Raw genomic sequence first — 15,141 nt, forward strand, 5'->3', positions numbered from 1 at the left:
ACTGCAGTATAGCTGTTTGAATGATATAAATATCAAACTGGTTGTTCAATAAGAAATAACATTATATTTTGGAGGTTCCTGTAATAATGAAGTATGAATCACTAATATTGTAGAAAAGAGCAAGGCATTGCAAAGCATATTTTTATGTAGCTGTAGCAACAGTTGAAATGAAAAGCCACAAAGGAATTTGCCACTTTTCTGATTGAAGATACTGAGCAGACTTTTTCTTGCATGCACTTTTTTGCAGCCAAGTGTGATTGAAAATATGACAGAATTCAAGCGCAGTCTGCCGCTCTTCCCACTGGTGAAACCACATATCAATTTCATGGCTGCAAAACTGTGAAGAACCCCAATGGATGAAGAAATGCAAATGATCAGTACTGACATGGTTTCAGGGGACTTTGTGATGAACAAAATTATTAAAGATCATTGGGATAAATGGTTCTGTTCATTATGAAAGTCCCAAATTCCTCCTTGGTTCATTTGACATTAGCTGTGTGTTAGGGATAGAGGGTATATAAAAATCAGTTGTGGTCATGTGTCATTTATATTACAGACAACCTGTTAAAAACCAAAATCAACTGAAACAACAACAAGAATAAAAAACTTGTAGATGCAGTATATTTTTAAAATAACATATCCCTTCAGAATTTCATTTTGATGAAATAACCCTCCAGAGCAAACGAAGTTGCTTGAAATGTGCTTGTTACTCCTGAAAAACACCGTTCAGTATCCCAATAATTATCTTATTGGGATTTGGAGGGGGTGAGATAAGTAAGTCCTTTTTGGGATGGGGTCAACAATTTTTCTTAAAAATAGAGACTTTCACATTTTTTTGAAGTGACGTGTTGAATGATACTTTTTTAATTGATCCTTAATGCAACCAACATATTTTCTATTTAAGTTTTATGAAGACCAGTGGGGCTGGAAGAAAGGAAATTTGACAACACAGTAATAGGTGAGAGAATTGTCTTAATGAGAATAATTGAAGATAAGGGCATGATTTTAATCTTTCTATACAAATTTGGGGACATTTTATATTAAAACTAGTAAAATGCTGGAAACACTTTATTAGTGCATCTTATTTTTGTTACCAAAAGTGTTGTCCCAGTCTCTTGATACCGTCAACATCCTGTTGAGTTTTCTAGCATTACTGTGAACTGTCCATTTGGTATATCAAATACTTTCTTTGGTGTAAATTTTGTTTTCAGTTGAATATGTGCTGATGGAGAACTCAGTCTGTTTTGCCTCAGCTGTTATGTTGGGTCTCAGTCCAGCAAAGCACTCATTAGTGCAAATAACTTTAAACACACACAAGTTCTTTGCTCAAGAACAGGTGCCTGTCAAAGAGGGGCTCTCTGATGAGTCAGATACATCATTATTTTGATTCTTGTCTGGGTCCTTCTTGTCCTTCAGGAAGGTGTTTGGGACAGTGCAGTGCTGGGATAGCAGTGCTACAGCACAGCCTGTGCTTCAGGTTACATCACAAAGGGTTTGCTCCTGCTGCTGGGAAGAACTCAGAAGGATCAAGAACTATGCTGAAATGATGTTTATATATATATATAGATATATATATATTCCATAATATAGTAAAATGATAAAACAATATAAGGTGTCTCACCAACTTTACTGACTTCTGCAGAGTGGTCTGTGCTTGGGACAGCACCCAGATAGGAAAAGGCAAGGAGCAGGAAGTTCTCCTGCCTGTGTAATACATAAAAGAGAGGGCACTTAGTCGGACAGGAGAGGGTATGTGAAGCTCTGAAGGTGTACAATCTGCTCAGAGGTGTTAGTGAGAATCTGCTCCTCACTAAAGAGCCTGCAGGTAATGCCCTGATGGGATGGGCAGGAGTGTCAAACATCAGAGTCCTGGTGTAGTCAGTGGGGCTGTTCTGTGATTGAATCAATGTTGGTTCTTACGCTGGCTTGAGGCCACATTAAATGAATGCTTGACAGGGAAAGGGCCTTAAGTTGGGTTTGAGAGTCTCTTCTAATTGAATAAATATGGTGCATTTAAAAGTTGTTTCAAAGGTTAATGGTACATGTTTCAGTATCTTTTTCATAAATTTGGTGAGAGTTTGTGATGTAACCTGTTGCCAAGGAAGGCCACTAGCATCTTTTTTAGCCTGATGAAGAGAAAAAAAAATAAATACAGTCTAAACAAAACCAGTAAAGATGTCTCTGCTCACATTTTTCATGGATCCTTCTCATGAGGCTTTTTGCCCTCTTGCATTTCACTTTTGTTTATAGTTTTCCTTTAGTAAAAGTATTTGTATTATATATATTAAAAGTTTTGACAACATATTATAAAAATATATATTTTGGGATTTAGTATTTAAACATACCACTCTTATGGTGAATATAATGAAATGGCTCCTATTGTGTGTAAAAATAAATATATATATATTCATGGAAGTATTATCAACTCTTAACAGATTATATAAATAAATTGGAATAATAGTGTATCTAACACAAGCTAACAAATCATGTTTTCCAGAGGAAAAAACGTATACCCTCAAAGTTCTGTGACTGGATGTGGAAACCTATGGAGTTTTCCAACAACTCTTAATTGCTTTTAAGTGTTCTCCAGCATTTTACAGTTTCTGAGTTTGATATAGCAGTAAATTTTGATAAACTCAGGCATACTAATGGGTTCATTTTAATGGATCCAAAGCTGCAGTGTCTACAAGCAATAAAGAACTACCTAGAATACACTGTAATTCAATTTTAGTGCTTGTTAATTAGTTTATGTAAGAAAACATAAATTATTATTACATAACTGTAATTTTTGCAAGTGCTATTTTAAGCAGTTGATGTGGAATTGGGTGCATGTGACACAGCCAGTATGACAGAGTGCTAGAGTTATTCTGTTTACAATAAACAATCTGAATTTAATGTTTGGAGTTCTTAATTTGTTTCATTTTAATTTTTGCATACTGGTAATGTTACATCTATCAGTCTGTGCATGTTTTTTCTGAGACATTAAATGGGATTTTCTGCTATCCAGCTGGACTAGTTTAGGCCAAATAGCATTGCTGCAAAAATGCTCCCAGGCACTTCTTGGGGAGTTTCAGAAAACTTCCCCACGTGGCATCCCACACCTCTTAGCTAGATCCACCTTGTTGCCCTCTAAGTGTGTGAAAAACTTAGTAATATAAAGGTAGAAATATTTGCACAAGACAGAATTTTAATTATTTAACCTGAAACTGTAAATTTAGGGCCTGGCTGCAGCCAGACTGAATCTTACCTAGTGCAGCTTTACAACGTTGCTTTGGAGAAATTACTTTGCCTGCTCATTTTCTTTGTTCTATGCACACCAAAAGATCACATTTCAGAAGGTGAGGAGTGTGTGATTGTTAAAGTAGTGAATAATGTCAGTTCTGGCAGCACACAGGTATGAGGGGACTCCGTGAAGTAACACATGACAGTGAGCGGCATTGAGAGAGACAGGTTTTGTCCTTGGCACTGGGAAGAGTGTCTGGTACTCTCAGGGGAGAAAGAAATTCCAACAGCCCGCCTGGAAAATGACTTGTCCCAACACCAGGGTTTGTCCACTCCCAGTTCTTAGGGGTTGGTGCAAATCTTGACTTACTGACTTTACTGTCTTTTAAAAAATCAAGTTATCTAAATCTACTTTAACTAATAGTATTAGCCAGAAAAGAATGCTTGAGCTTGTTCAGATTATTTAAGTGCTTGGATGTGAGCAGCCCTTATTGATAACACATTCCACAGTGTAATCATAGCATCTGGAAAAGTGTTACACACCTTTTTAACTAAATTTATTATTACCTAGCTCTTGTTTTAAAACAGGATCAGCAGAATTTTACCTTTTCTTGTCTGCTTAACTGCTTAGTGTGCTTTTACTGTAGGTCTGCTGTAAAGTGAAAAACCATTATCTTTTACATTTTTGTACATTTTTCCCATGTTCTTTCAGTAGGTGACCATTGAGCTGACATGGTCATCCACAGTGACACTGGGGCCTTTGCTTGAGCTCATACCTAATGTGATACTCAAATCCAACTCTGAAATATGTGGTTTGCAAGTCAGTTTTAAATATTGTTGCTAGTACAAGGCACCTCTGGGTATTTTAAAGCCAGAAGAGATCAGAAAGTCAGGCCCCTTTTGTACCTTGGAATTTTAAAAGCCTGACTTACATAGATTCTGCTGAAAGGCTTTTATTTGAAACGTTTCTATTTACCATTCAAAGAATAAAAGTTACAGTATGTGTTGTGGGTGGAATATAATGGTAATAGTGGGTGAAATTTGAGTTGCAGTTCAAAGGAGCAAAGTGTATAAGGCCTAAGGCCCAGGAGATTGTCACAATTAAATCAACTTACTTGAACTAGCATCTAAAGAGAATTTAAGAAAAATATTTATGGCTTTCTAAATTAACATTTCTAAGCCCCAGTGCAGCATTAAAGGATGTGGACATCACATTGATGAGCATTTGTCGCTGTTAACCTTTAAGACTCTGTCTTTGGTGGTGCAGTGCAAAATTCCCCATTAAATCCCTTGACTGTGCAGTGGGTGGGGAAGATACAATGGATGGGATTGCTCCAAGTGCAAGGAGTGGCCAGGCTTAGCCTTTGGGAAACTCCAGAGAGAGGCATCCAAGTTTAAATCCTACATCTTTCTGGGGATTTGCCACCACTTTACTGGGTGTTAGATGTGCTTCCTTCTGCATCAGATTTCCATTACAGATTTTCACTGTCTGCTCAGCTTCCTTTTCAAAAAGGGAAGCAAGGAATTGTGGTACTTCTGCAGTGCCTACCAAAGACATGTAAAATTTTACTGGGGCAGCAGCTGGAACTCAGGACCCTTTCCAGCCCTCTCCCCCACCCATTCCCAGAGCTGGGTGTCCTGTGGTTTGTGTGGGCTCAAACACACATCTGCTCTGGTGGGGAACACTTACAGAATCAGCTCAGGTTCCACACAGGGGAGTGAGGCAGTCCTCTGTCAGTAACCTGGAAAGTGGGAAGAACAGGCTGGGGAAGAAGCTAATAGAGAATGGAAATGAGGGTGATGCTTTGGTAACTTCAGCTAACCACTGTGTTGTGTATCGAAGAGCATGTGTTTAATATAAAGTCTGTTGTAAAGGATGGCCTCCTGTGATGGCAGAGAAGGAGGAAGAGCTATTTGTGAGTTCCAGGCAGATGTAGGAGACCAATACTAGTTAGTGCATTTTACATGGCTAAGGCTGAGTCATTTCAGAGCATGTGCAGAAATGGTATTGTGGGGTATTGAATGTAGAAAACCTGGGTGTGCAAATGTCAGTGAAAAGGCAGCCCTTTGAAGATGTAAATTTTAGGTGTGATGCCTTTTAGTGTACAGAGATCTTAGAAATTTTCTGAGTAATACTAAAGGTGGTGCACTTGACAAGACAATGTTGGAACTAGTTTAAAACACGGAAATACATAAACATTTCACAGTAATAGTACTCAAAAACAGTCTTTTATAAAACTTTCCAGTTAGCTTTGGAATCAAGTAAGTTTAGCAGGACAGGTTTTAACCCGAACAATTATTTGTAGATGTTCGTGAAAGTCAGGGATGTTCACAGGCTTAGTGCCCATCAGTGCTCTGGAGTCAGTCAGCTGCCAAAAGCACCTCCTCCCTTTATCCCATTGGCATTACTGTAACTTTCAGCCTGCTCACAGTTCTGCAGGGCCTGAGGCATAGAAGTGTTCTTAACAACCAATTTCTTAAAACCCGTTAGTCCAAGTGAAGTTATTTGTTTTGACTGGGAGATACCCGTATCATGCACTGGCACATACCTGTTAAGGGGGGAGTTTCAAGAGTCTGAAAAAAATCTATGCAAATAATTCTGTTCACAGATTATTTCCAGATAAGATTGTAGGAAGAGAAAGTAATAGTGACAAATGTGTTTTAGGAAGACAGGAATCTGTATGTATAACTGGATCTGTCATCTCCACAAGCTGATTGTTTAGTTCTGCCACTCTGTGTGTCACCTTCAAAGGCAGAGATGGCTGCTGCTCACCTCACCTTGCGTGCCCTCTCCCTGCCAAGGTGAGGTGAGCAGGCACTGCCATTGTCACACCAGCCCAAAGTGTCACTGGTGTCCCTTTAGCACTGGCACCATGCATGTGCCCTTGGATATTTTTGCTGTGATTAGAGTTTGTCTTCTAACCCTGGGAAGTTCTACCCATGAAGCTGAACAAAGCTGGCACCTACAGTATGTCCAAGCCTGGAGAGCCACCCTGGGCTGCTGCTGGAGCTCAGCAAAGTGGGAGGTTTTAGCAAGTGTAACAATTGCAGAAATAATTTGAAAGCAGGTGCTACTCAACTGCAGCAGGAGACATCTGCTGATGTATGCACAATATGATTCTATTGCTGTGAATAAGCTAAGAAAAATGTACCTTATGCAGCCTTTCCCTGGAAGTAGGAAAAGTAGAATATTTAAGAGTGGAATGGCTCGTAGGCTCTGTGTAACTTGAAGAATGCATATATAAAGAATGCTTGTAGTTTGGATTGTCCACTTGAGTTTAAATGTCAGTAATTGTTAGTTTAAAGATGCTATGAATGTGAAAATGCAAAAGATTGTATTAAGCTCAATGTATACAAAGTGTAAGTGTGAGCTGGGCTGCTGGCCCACACTGTGAGCCACTTCATAAAAATGATGTTGAAATGGAAGATAATGCATATGAGTTGCATGCCATTTTGCACTTCTTGTCTGATAACCATGTCTGTCTGTCATGTCATTGTGTAAAAATTATAAATTCCTGGGAAAAGGGGTTGTGTTACTGTGTGAACTACCAATGCACAACTGTGGTGCTGTACAGCTAATAATAATATGTGTTAGGCTTTTTTTAAATGTTGAATTGAGTAATTTAGAGTGAAGACAAGACCTTCATTTCAGGACAGTTTGTAGTGTCTAAATAGTCCTAAGTTTCTTTGAAAGCAACAGAATAAAATTACCAGAATTTCTCATTGACTTTATTAGCTCCACATTTTCTACCCAACCAGACACCAAAAAGAATAAAGGCAGTTGAGATAATTGATAACTAAATCCTTAAGCTGGCCTGACAGCTGGAGTAAATGTGTTGCCTTGTGGTCTATCGATAGCCCTAGATTATGAAATATGAAGCAATGGTTTTGGCTTACACTCTTGGCTAGTCATTTTAAATAATCTTAAATACTTTTTGAATAGCTAACAATCTGGGAAGTCTTGCAACATTGATTTTTTGTTTTAATGTGGAATCCACCTACAGGATAGAAAGTATCCACCTGTAGGATACACAAGTATCTACATAGATACATTCTTTCTTGGATAGAAATAATCAGAGTCCCATAGTTTCACAGATTGTTGGACTGAGCTTTAATTTGGCAATGGTGTCACAGAGATCTGTGACAGAGATGTTACAAAGATGCCAGAGGAGCTGCCTTGCTAACCCCCTGGAGCCACCATACATCATGCAAGCAAAACAATAATGTCTGTCTACTTTTGTGAAGTATGCATCTGTAGTGTAATGAATCTGGCACTTTTTCTTAAGCTGAAGTAAATAATATACCTTCTCAAAACTGTGTGGAAAGGTTTAATAGATCTGGTTGACCAACAGCTCAGCAGAAGCAATTGTTCAGAAAATGGACTGCAGCTCAAAATCAAAGCCAAGTGTCAATTTATGTGTATAATAAATAAGACTATAAGGGGTGGCACAGTTAATAAATTATTATACTTAGGCTGGTGGTAATTTCTGGTGCGCTGAACATGCTGAGGTGCCCCCAGCAGCCATACCAGAAATGTCCTGGCCATGCCATGCTCAGTCCTGGTGCTCTGGCACTGCAGGAGAGAGTGCCCGGTTTGGGGAGCTGTAATGAGAGTGGGGAGCTCTGCAGCACCCACAGAGCCACAGCAGCTCAGCACTGTTTGTGATGTTCCTTCCTGGTCCTGAAAGTGAGAATGGCCAAAGCTCTCAGGAGAGGAGAGTGATCCTGCCTTTACTGGCCCCTGGCAATCTTGGATGCTTTGGGCAAGTGTAAAGTTCTGTTCTTGAGCAGCAACTCCATCAAATCACATCTCCTTACTCAACAGGTCTTTCCTTTGGCTCGATTTAATGCCACATGTTACTACCTTTTTCTTATCAAAAAGGAAGTTTAATATATCTCCTCTTCTGCAGTATTTATAGGGCATTAATTAGAGCTATTTCCAACCAGCTACCTGTGCCTGCAGGTAATGGATGTGCATAAGTATTTGAAATTGCTTGTCACATCTAGTTCTTTGTCTTTGAAATGAGCAACAGAACTGGGTGTTTTTTTATGGTGATGCAAGAGAGTGAAAGACCTGAAGTATGAATTTTGGGGTCACTTGTTGAGTCTTTAGAGCTGGCACTTCCCAAAATATTTTTGAAAGTCAAGTAGAAGTGACTTATTGGACCGTACATTTTGAACTCTTTAGTGCCATTTTTATAGTAATAAATAAAGGAGCAGGACTGTAGGCTTAAATTTTCAGAGGAATGTGCAAGTTCATGATGTAGTTGTACATATTCAATAATTAGTTCCTGCTGTTTGACCAGGCTAGGGTAAGGGAAGACTAGGAAAGGAATAATTAATTTTTTGGGGTTGGGTTTTTTCTTTTGTTAGATTTTCTTATCTGTTTCAAAGTCCAGAATATGCTATGCAAGAAAATAAGTAAAATCTAATATCTTAATTTTTAGAAAGTGTAAAGTTTTTAAACAGGTATATTTTAATTTTTTAATGAGAAGCTTAATTTTCGTTGCTTGGAAAACAGCATATACATCAGAGTAAAAACATCAGCCTAAATGATATACCATGAAACAAGAAGCTTTTGTGGTACCTTTCTTTCACACTGTAATTAAAATTCTTCTTGGTGCTATACATGCAAGGTTTGCTGTTCTTCCCTGTAACAATGTGAAGAGTTGTGCATCTCACCGTTATGCATGAAAATTATTTCCCTCGTTCCGCAGACGAAAATCGTGTTTGTACGATTCTACAGATGAAACCCCAAACGGAACTTTGAATGCTTAATCAGAGAAAATAAATCACTTTAAATCGCAGAACTGGTCCCGGTGTGTTTTCTAAGGAGCAGGACGGCGGGACTCCCTGTCCCCGCTCGCGCTGCCCGTGTCCCTCGCTCCCGGCCTTCCCAAGGGATTTCCAGGCCGGGGCTGCCCCGGCTCTGCCTTCCCCTCACGCCGGCGGCCGCGGGCTCCGTTCGTCACCGCCCCGGCCCCTGCGGGCTGCGGTGCCCGTGGGTTACCGGGGCCCTGTGGGGCAGCACCGAGCGCGGCCGCCGCTCTGCCCTGCGCCCTTCTCTGAGGGCGGAGCTGAACGTGCCCCGGAGGCTGTGCTGGGCACTGCTGGGCACTGCGACAGCTGCCACTGCAGGGACACGCAAGGAGACAACAGCGGCTTTGCCCACGGAGCAGGTTTGAGGGACAGAGCAGCATGGCTCTGCTCTGTCCCGGCGCTTGCCATAATGGGGCCTTGAGGTAGCGTGCTCTCAGCACAGGCTGGGAGGTGCAGTTGCCGGGTGTTCCAGCGAGGGAGAGGGGTCAGTGCGGGACAGCTTTCGTCCCGTGGCACCCGGTGACAGCAGGCGCGTTATCTGGCGGGGCACGCACGGGCCCGTCACGTGCAGGACGCGTGTGCCCGGGCGATAAGGGCCGGGCGAGAAGGGGCAGCGAGGGGCTGAGGGGCGGGCTCGCTCCTGCCTCGCACGGTGACAGACCCGCTGTCTTCTCTTCCCGACCATCCCCTCCCCGTCTCCCATCCACGTCCTCATCTCCTCAGCCATTTGTCACCTGCCTCCTTCAGCCCATGTGTGATCAACATCCCCCCGCAGCCTCCTGCAGCTCCCGGCTCTCTGTCACAGATCAATGCCCGCCAGCTCTCATGCGCTTCTCTCAGGGATGGCTCGGTCCCCACCCTCTTTGTCCTTCCTTCATTACATGTGTTGCTAAAGCCACGTTTTATCTTTTGCCTTGGAGTAGGATAGGATAAGCAGGGAAGTCACCAAGAGCTGTGGAGAACAGCATTTTTGCTTTCAGGTCCAGCCATACAGCACTGCAGGTGGTAGTAAGGTGCCAAGGTCCATCTCTTCTCTTAATGTGGCTCTTAAAAAAACCCAAACCCTTGGGAAATTGCAGTTCAGTTTCATCCAATCCCACCTAAGCAGCTCCAACATTCACATTTTCAGGTTGGTTGGAAGATTCCTCATACTCATCCTCAATTCATAAAGCACACCACCTCAGTCAATCTGAATTCCCCCCTACCATGTAGTTTTCAATTCCCTGCTTCAAACTGTAAGACTGTCAGAGATCTGCCACCATTTCCCATAAAGTGTTCAAACTATGCCAGAAGAACTCTTCCACAGTTGCTCACTGAGGCCACAGATCATGGTGTTTAAAGCTCAGTATGAATCTTAGCAATTGGAAACGTGGTCTTATTTAAGGAATTACCAGGCAACCATGTGATGATAGCAGCATTCCTGTGTCAGGTGGAAGTAGAGGAGGAGGACAAGGAAACATGTTGCAGAGCTCTGTAACTTAAGGCTTGAATGGAATCAAGAGTATGATTGCAGATGTGCAGCTTGCAGATCCTGCACATCTGCCTTCCCAAGGTCTGTGTAACAGCTCCTGTTGGCTCCTCACTTCCCAAGGGGGAGCTGTGAGGGTGCACAGGCGGAGTGCAGGCACACGAGCGCTGAGGGAAGAGCAGCAGGACAAGCCTTAGGACAGCACGAGAACAGAAACTGGCAGCAGCATCTCACTGACTGCACACTTTGCACAGTGAGCAAAGAGCAGAATTACAGAGCCACAGGCTCCTTCCTCTGTGCTTTGCCATGCAGCAACACCTTCCTTTTCCCCTGGGTCAGACTTTTCTGCTGGGTGTGAGCGTCCCTGGGCTGCACCTGCTGTGGTGACTCACTAATACATCTGCTTGGAAGGGATGCCTTGTTTGCACATTGAAAGGATAAACTGCTTATCCTGTTTTCTGTAATTCTGTCACAGACAGAAAAAGCTCAACTGACTGGTTTAACTTAAGGGTAAATACAAGGCAATGTGGTTGAAGGAGATAGAAAATGGAGAAGGGACTCTGAATCAGCTGATTTGTATTTAAAGGCTTTATTCTGCTTGCTCTCCCTTTCTAAAAATAATTTTTCTGGTTTGGAGAAATAATATATAAATGATACCCTGGCAAGAAGTGCATAAAATCTGACAGATGAATAAATTGCACTCTCCAGAGCTGTAAGCTTGAAAAGAACATTGCAGAGATAATGAATGTTCTTGGATTGAGAGAAATCCTGTCCATTAGAAATATACCTCTCTGAAGATTGATCTAAACTTTTGAGCTTTCAGCTCTTTGAGATTTGAAAAAAATGCATTTATTTAATTTCCCATTCACCAAAATTGAATAACACTGCAGTTGGTGATTTTAAATGTTGTTAAATTAATTATGACATTTTGTTAAATTCCCTTTTGTCTTTCCTTTGTCCGTTTCTATTTCAAAGGCCTCAGTAATAGGCCAAGTGTATCACCCCAGTAGAGAGGAGAGATGAGTCAGAGATTTGTCAGCTTGAATGGCCTTAGACCTGCAGTTATCCCTGCTGACTACCCAGATGCAAGTCTGAAGTGATGTTACTTGCATCTTAAAGAGCAAGACTGAGAAAACTCAAGCTCCCTTGCTCAGCTGTGTTCTGACCTTCTCTGCTACAGCCTGTCATGGCAAACAGGTCAGATTCACACTCACAGAGCTGTAATAAATAATCTAAATCTGGCAGCAAAGGAAATGGTGAGAAGGGGTGAGTCTGAAGGGTGGTTTCATGAGTGACTGCATCAGTCTCATGCTGCATGGGGAGGATCAGGTGTGTGTCTGCACCCTCCTTCCCAGCCACCCACCTCACATTACTGGGCCTCAGCCAGGACCTGGCAATGGACAACTCAAACAGCTCCTGCTAGGAAGGACAGTACCAACCATCGGTACCCACCATGCCCCTGCCCTTGCAGATTTATGGGAAGCCTAATATGATGTTACACACAGTATGAAAAGAGTAGATGAATCTGTTGTTTCAGCATCTTTCTTCATTCACTTTTAAATTCAGCCGTGTAAATCTGAAGTCTCCTTAAATTTACCAGTAGCAGTTCCATGAGTAACAGCATTAGCCATGAATGTACAGCCCTATTTGCAATCCTGGACACGATTATGGCACGGATTTGTATGACTTTGCAATATGAGAGTGCAATCTGTACACAAACAGCTGCTTTTGACGCTGGACTAGGCAGCTGCCTGAGTCAGCCTTTGACAGACTGTGCTGCCAGCACGTGAGCTCCAGTGCAGTCACTTGGTCAAAGCTGCAGCAAATATTAATGCTTCAGACCACAGGCATTGTTCAGACCACAGTGACCCTTTCACATGGTCTGCCTCACATCCACCCTGCAAACCAAACGTGCTCCCCATACTGAAACAGGAAGGGCCTGCAGCCATGACTTACAGAATACATGGTAGGAAAGGAAATTACTGCTGAGCTGATGAGAGGCCTGTCAAAGCCTCTTAGGATGTGCTACATAGGTTTGCAACATTTCAGATTTCAGCTGAAGACAAATTTCTCTGCTTTTCTGTATCATATAGCTAATTTTTGTGTCATCCCTGCAATTTTATTGTTCTGTGGCATGATTTACAGCAAGCTATTTATGGGACTAAAATAACTGCCAACTTGGAGAAAGGACACATTTCCTCCTGCATGTCATGGGGGTTAGAAGACTGTTAGAAGGTTCCTGTCCCAAAATAGACAGCAGGATATGGATGCCTGTACAGGAAAGGTGGAAAAATTTGTTTCTTACTCTGCTTTTTGCTGTCTCCTATTCTTGAACAGTTGAATTTTAATTTCAGGATTTTGTATTCTCATTCTGATTTAGGTTTGCCATGTTGCATACTCACATCATCAATGCACCTAATATTACAGCTGATGACTATTTTTAATTATGAGGATGATTGCTGCCATATAAATTTCCCTGAGATGCCATTCTTCATTTAAAAGGGCAGGCACATGTTTTGCTACTCCACTCATCTGCCCATTGGTGAATTGGAGCAAAATTCATTTCTGAGAAATGGGCTTTTAGATTTTTGTATTTTATATATAAAATATATCCTATATTTTATATAGGATATTTTAATATATTCTTTTAACACTTCATTAATTTGAAGCATGGTTTGGTTAGAGAGCATATCAAGAGGCTAAACAGTAATTACCTCCCACAAATCACCTATCCTTGGCAGAATAAGCCACCAGTGTTTGGTGGCACTCCCTTCATGATGAAACAGAATGCTGGATTTATGATGTACAATCCAAACATAGCTGTTACTGAGACAAATAACAGCTGAAATGCAAGTTTAAACCAATGAATTCATATTTTGGGCTTACAGAGAAAGGTGAAGGCTAGAACAAATATCTGAAGAAAATAGTGCATGCTCATCACCTTGAGGCTTGCAAGCAGATTGAAAAAAGCTCAGCTCAACAGCAGGTGCCCACATAAGGGAAAAAAGAGCCCTTCCCTTAGGAGTTAGCCCTCAGACTAACAACATCCTGCTGCTTTTGAGAGAGGAGTTATCCCTGGCACACTGCATTTGCATTGTGTCTGCTAACGTCAAGGCTTAGCACAGGACAAAAACATCATGAATTTAGCAGAAGTACTAATGCAGATAAGTACAGGCTCAGCTGTTGCTAAATTGGCAATTATAACTGGATAGTCTCTCTCCCCTGCCATCACCATTGTCGGCGCTGAAGTGTTGTCTCAGTTCAGCGAGTATTCTATTTTCTAAGCTCTCATTTGTCTTCTGTTTGACAGCTTACAGTGATTTTGTTTAGCTGTACTGATGAACTGCTGTCAATGGAAAAAACTCCAACCACCAGAGGCATATGAGGATTAGCCAAAATGTACAATTCCTACACAGTTGGAAAATGGGGAGATTAACTATAAAAGGACTGAACCAGAATATGAGATCAGATCATCTTCTCAGATACCGCATGTGTTCAGGATTGCAAATCCACATCCAACTATCTTTATCTCTGACCTTTTCAAATAACTTTCCAGCACTACTGCAGCTACTGGCAGGAGCAGCAGAAGCCAGAAAAAGAAAACAGTGCTGGCAAGTCCAGCATTTTACCTGCTGGGGACCTAGATCTGCTTTCAGCTGGTGCAGAATTCTGAATTCCAGCATCTGCTCTAGGCTTACATTGCTGTGATAAGGAGGGATAATCTTGTTCTAGACATTAGATGAAATCCGAATCTCTTTTTTCCAAGCAGTTGTTACAGTTCCAGAATTCTGCCACAACGCTCTCATTTCCATCTTTTGTTACTCTGCACACTCTGAGGCCAAACTGGCTTCTGTAAAGTTGTACTGTGGTCTGTCTGCACTGGTGTCAGAGCCTTATAATGCACCACTCGAGGATTTTTTTAACATGAAGTTTGTTCCATAGGTCAGATCAGTCTTAGCCCCATTCAAAGCAAGCACCAGCCAGCTCAGCTGGTTGCATTTCAGTTCTGCTCCCGCGGTACAGCCGTGGCTCCCCGTGCCCTTGGTGCCGCTGACTGCTGGGCAGGGACAGTCTGGCTGCAGGGCAGGGGCACTGCTGGGCACTGCAGCTGCTTCCTGGCCAGGAAACTGAGCCCAGAGGCTGGAGCATCAGGGTCTCACCCCAGAGATTCCCAACAGCATCCAGCAATCATGTGCAAAGTAGCAATGGGCAAGGTGCAGTAGGATTTGAAGCATCAGGTGGCATATCCATCCATGGCTCATACAGTCACAATTACTGTTTGTGCATCTGCTTGTCCAGGAGACATCATTCCTAAGCTGTGTAACTGCACCTTAAACCAGCTGAAATTTTATCTGCAACAACATCCAGCTGTGATAGATTTGTCAGAGGTGCTGGAAGAATCCCAGTCCTCTGTGATCGAGAGCTTACGTTGACAGGTGGTTGCTTTGTTTCAGTAGATGGAAGAGGGATTCTGTAGGACTTCTGGGACTGAGAAACCAGATTGTGCAGCTGGAGTGGCCCTGCAGTCCTGCCTGCAGCAATCACCTCCTACACTTGAGTCACCTGCAGATTTTGTCCCAAGTGGTTCTTCCAAAGCTCCTGCTGTGCAGCAGTGCTGCTTCCTCCAGCCA

The 15,141-nt window shown here is 42.1% G+C and overlaps 1 protein-coding gene across 3 annotated transcripts in view; it reads left to right on the forward strand.

Annotated features, from left to right (window-relative positions):
* The window catches only part of IDE (insulin degrading enzyme), a 53,187-nt gene extending 50,292 nt beyond the window's left edge, over nucleotides 1-2,895 (forward strand). For all 3 annotated transcript variants that reach the window (XM_014275613.3, XM_026799798.2, XM_005481207.4), the window contains exon 25: nucleotides 248-2,895. In XM_014275613.3, coding sequence (XP_014131088.1) covers nucleotides 248-343 — 96 coding nt within the window. In that variant the 3' untranslated portion in view covers nucleotides 344-2,895. The remainder of the gene's footprint in view (nucleotides 1-247) is intronic.
* Nucleotides 2,896-15,141: the final 12,246 nt, after the last annotated feature.

The sequence above is a fragment of the Zonotrichia albicollis genome, chromosome 7 (assembly GCF_047830755.1).
Source record: "Zonotrichia albicollis isolate bZonAlb1 chromosome 7, bZonAlb1.hap1, whole genome shotgun sequence".
Taxonomy (NCBI): domain Eukaryota; kingdom Metazoa; phylum Chordata; class Aves; order Passeriformes; family Passerellidae; genus Zonotrichia; species Zonotrichia albicollis.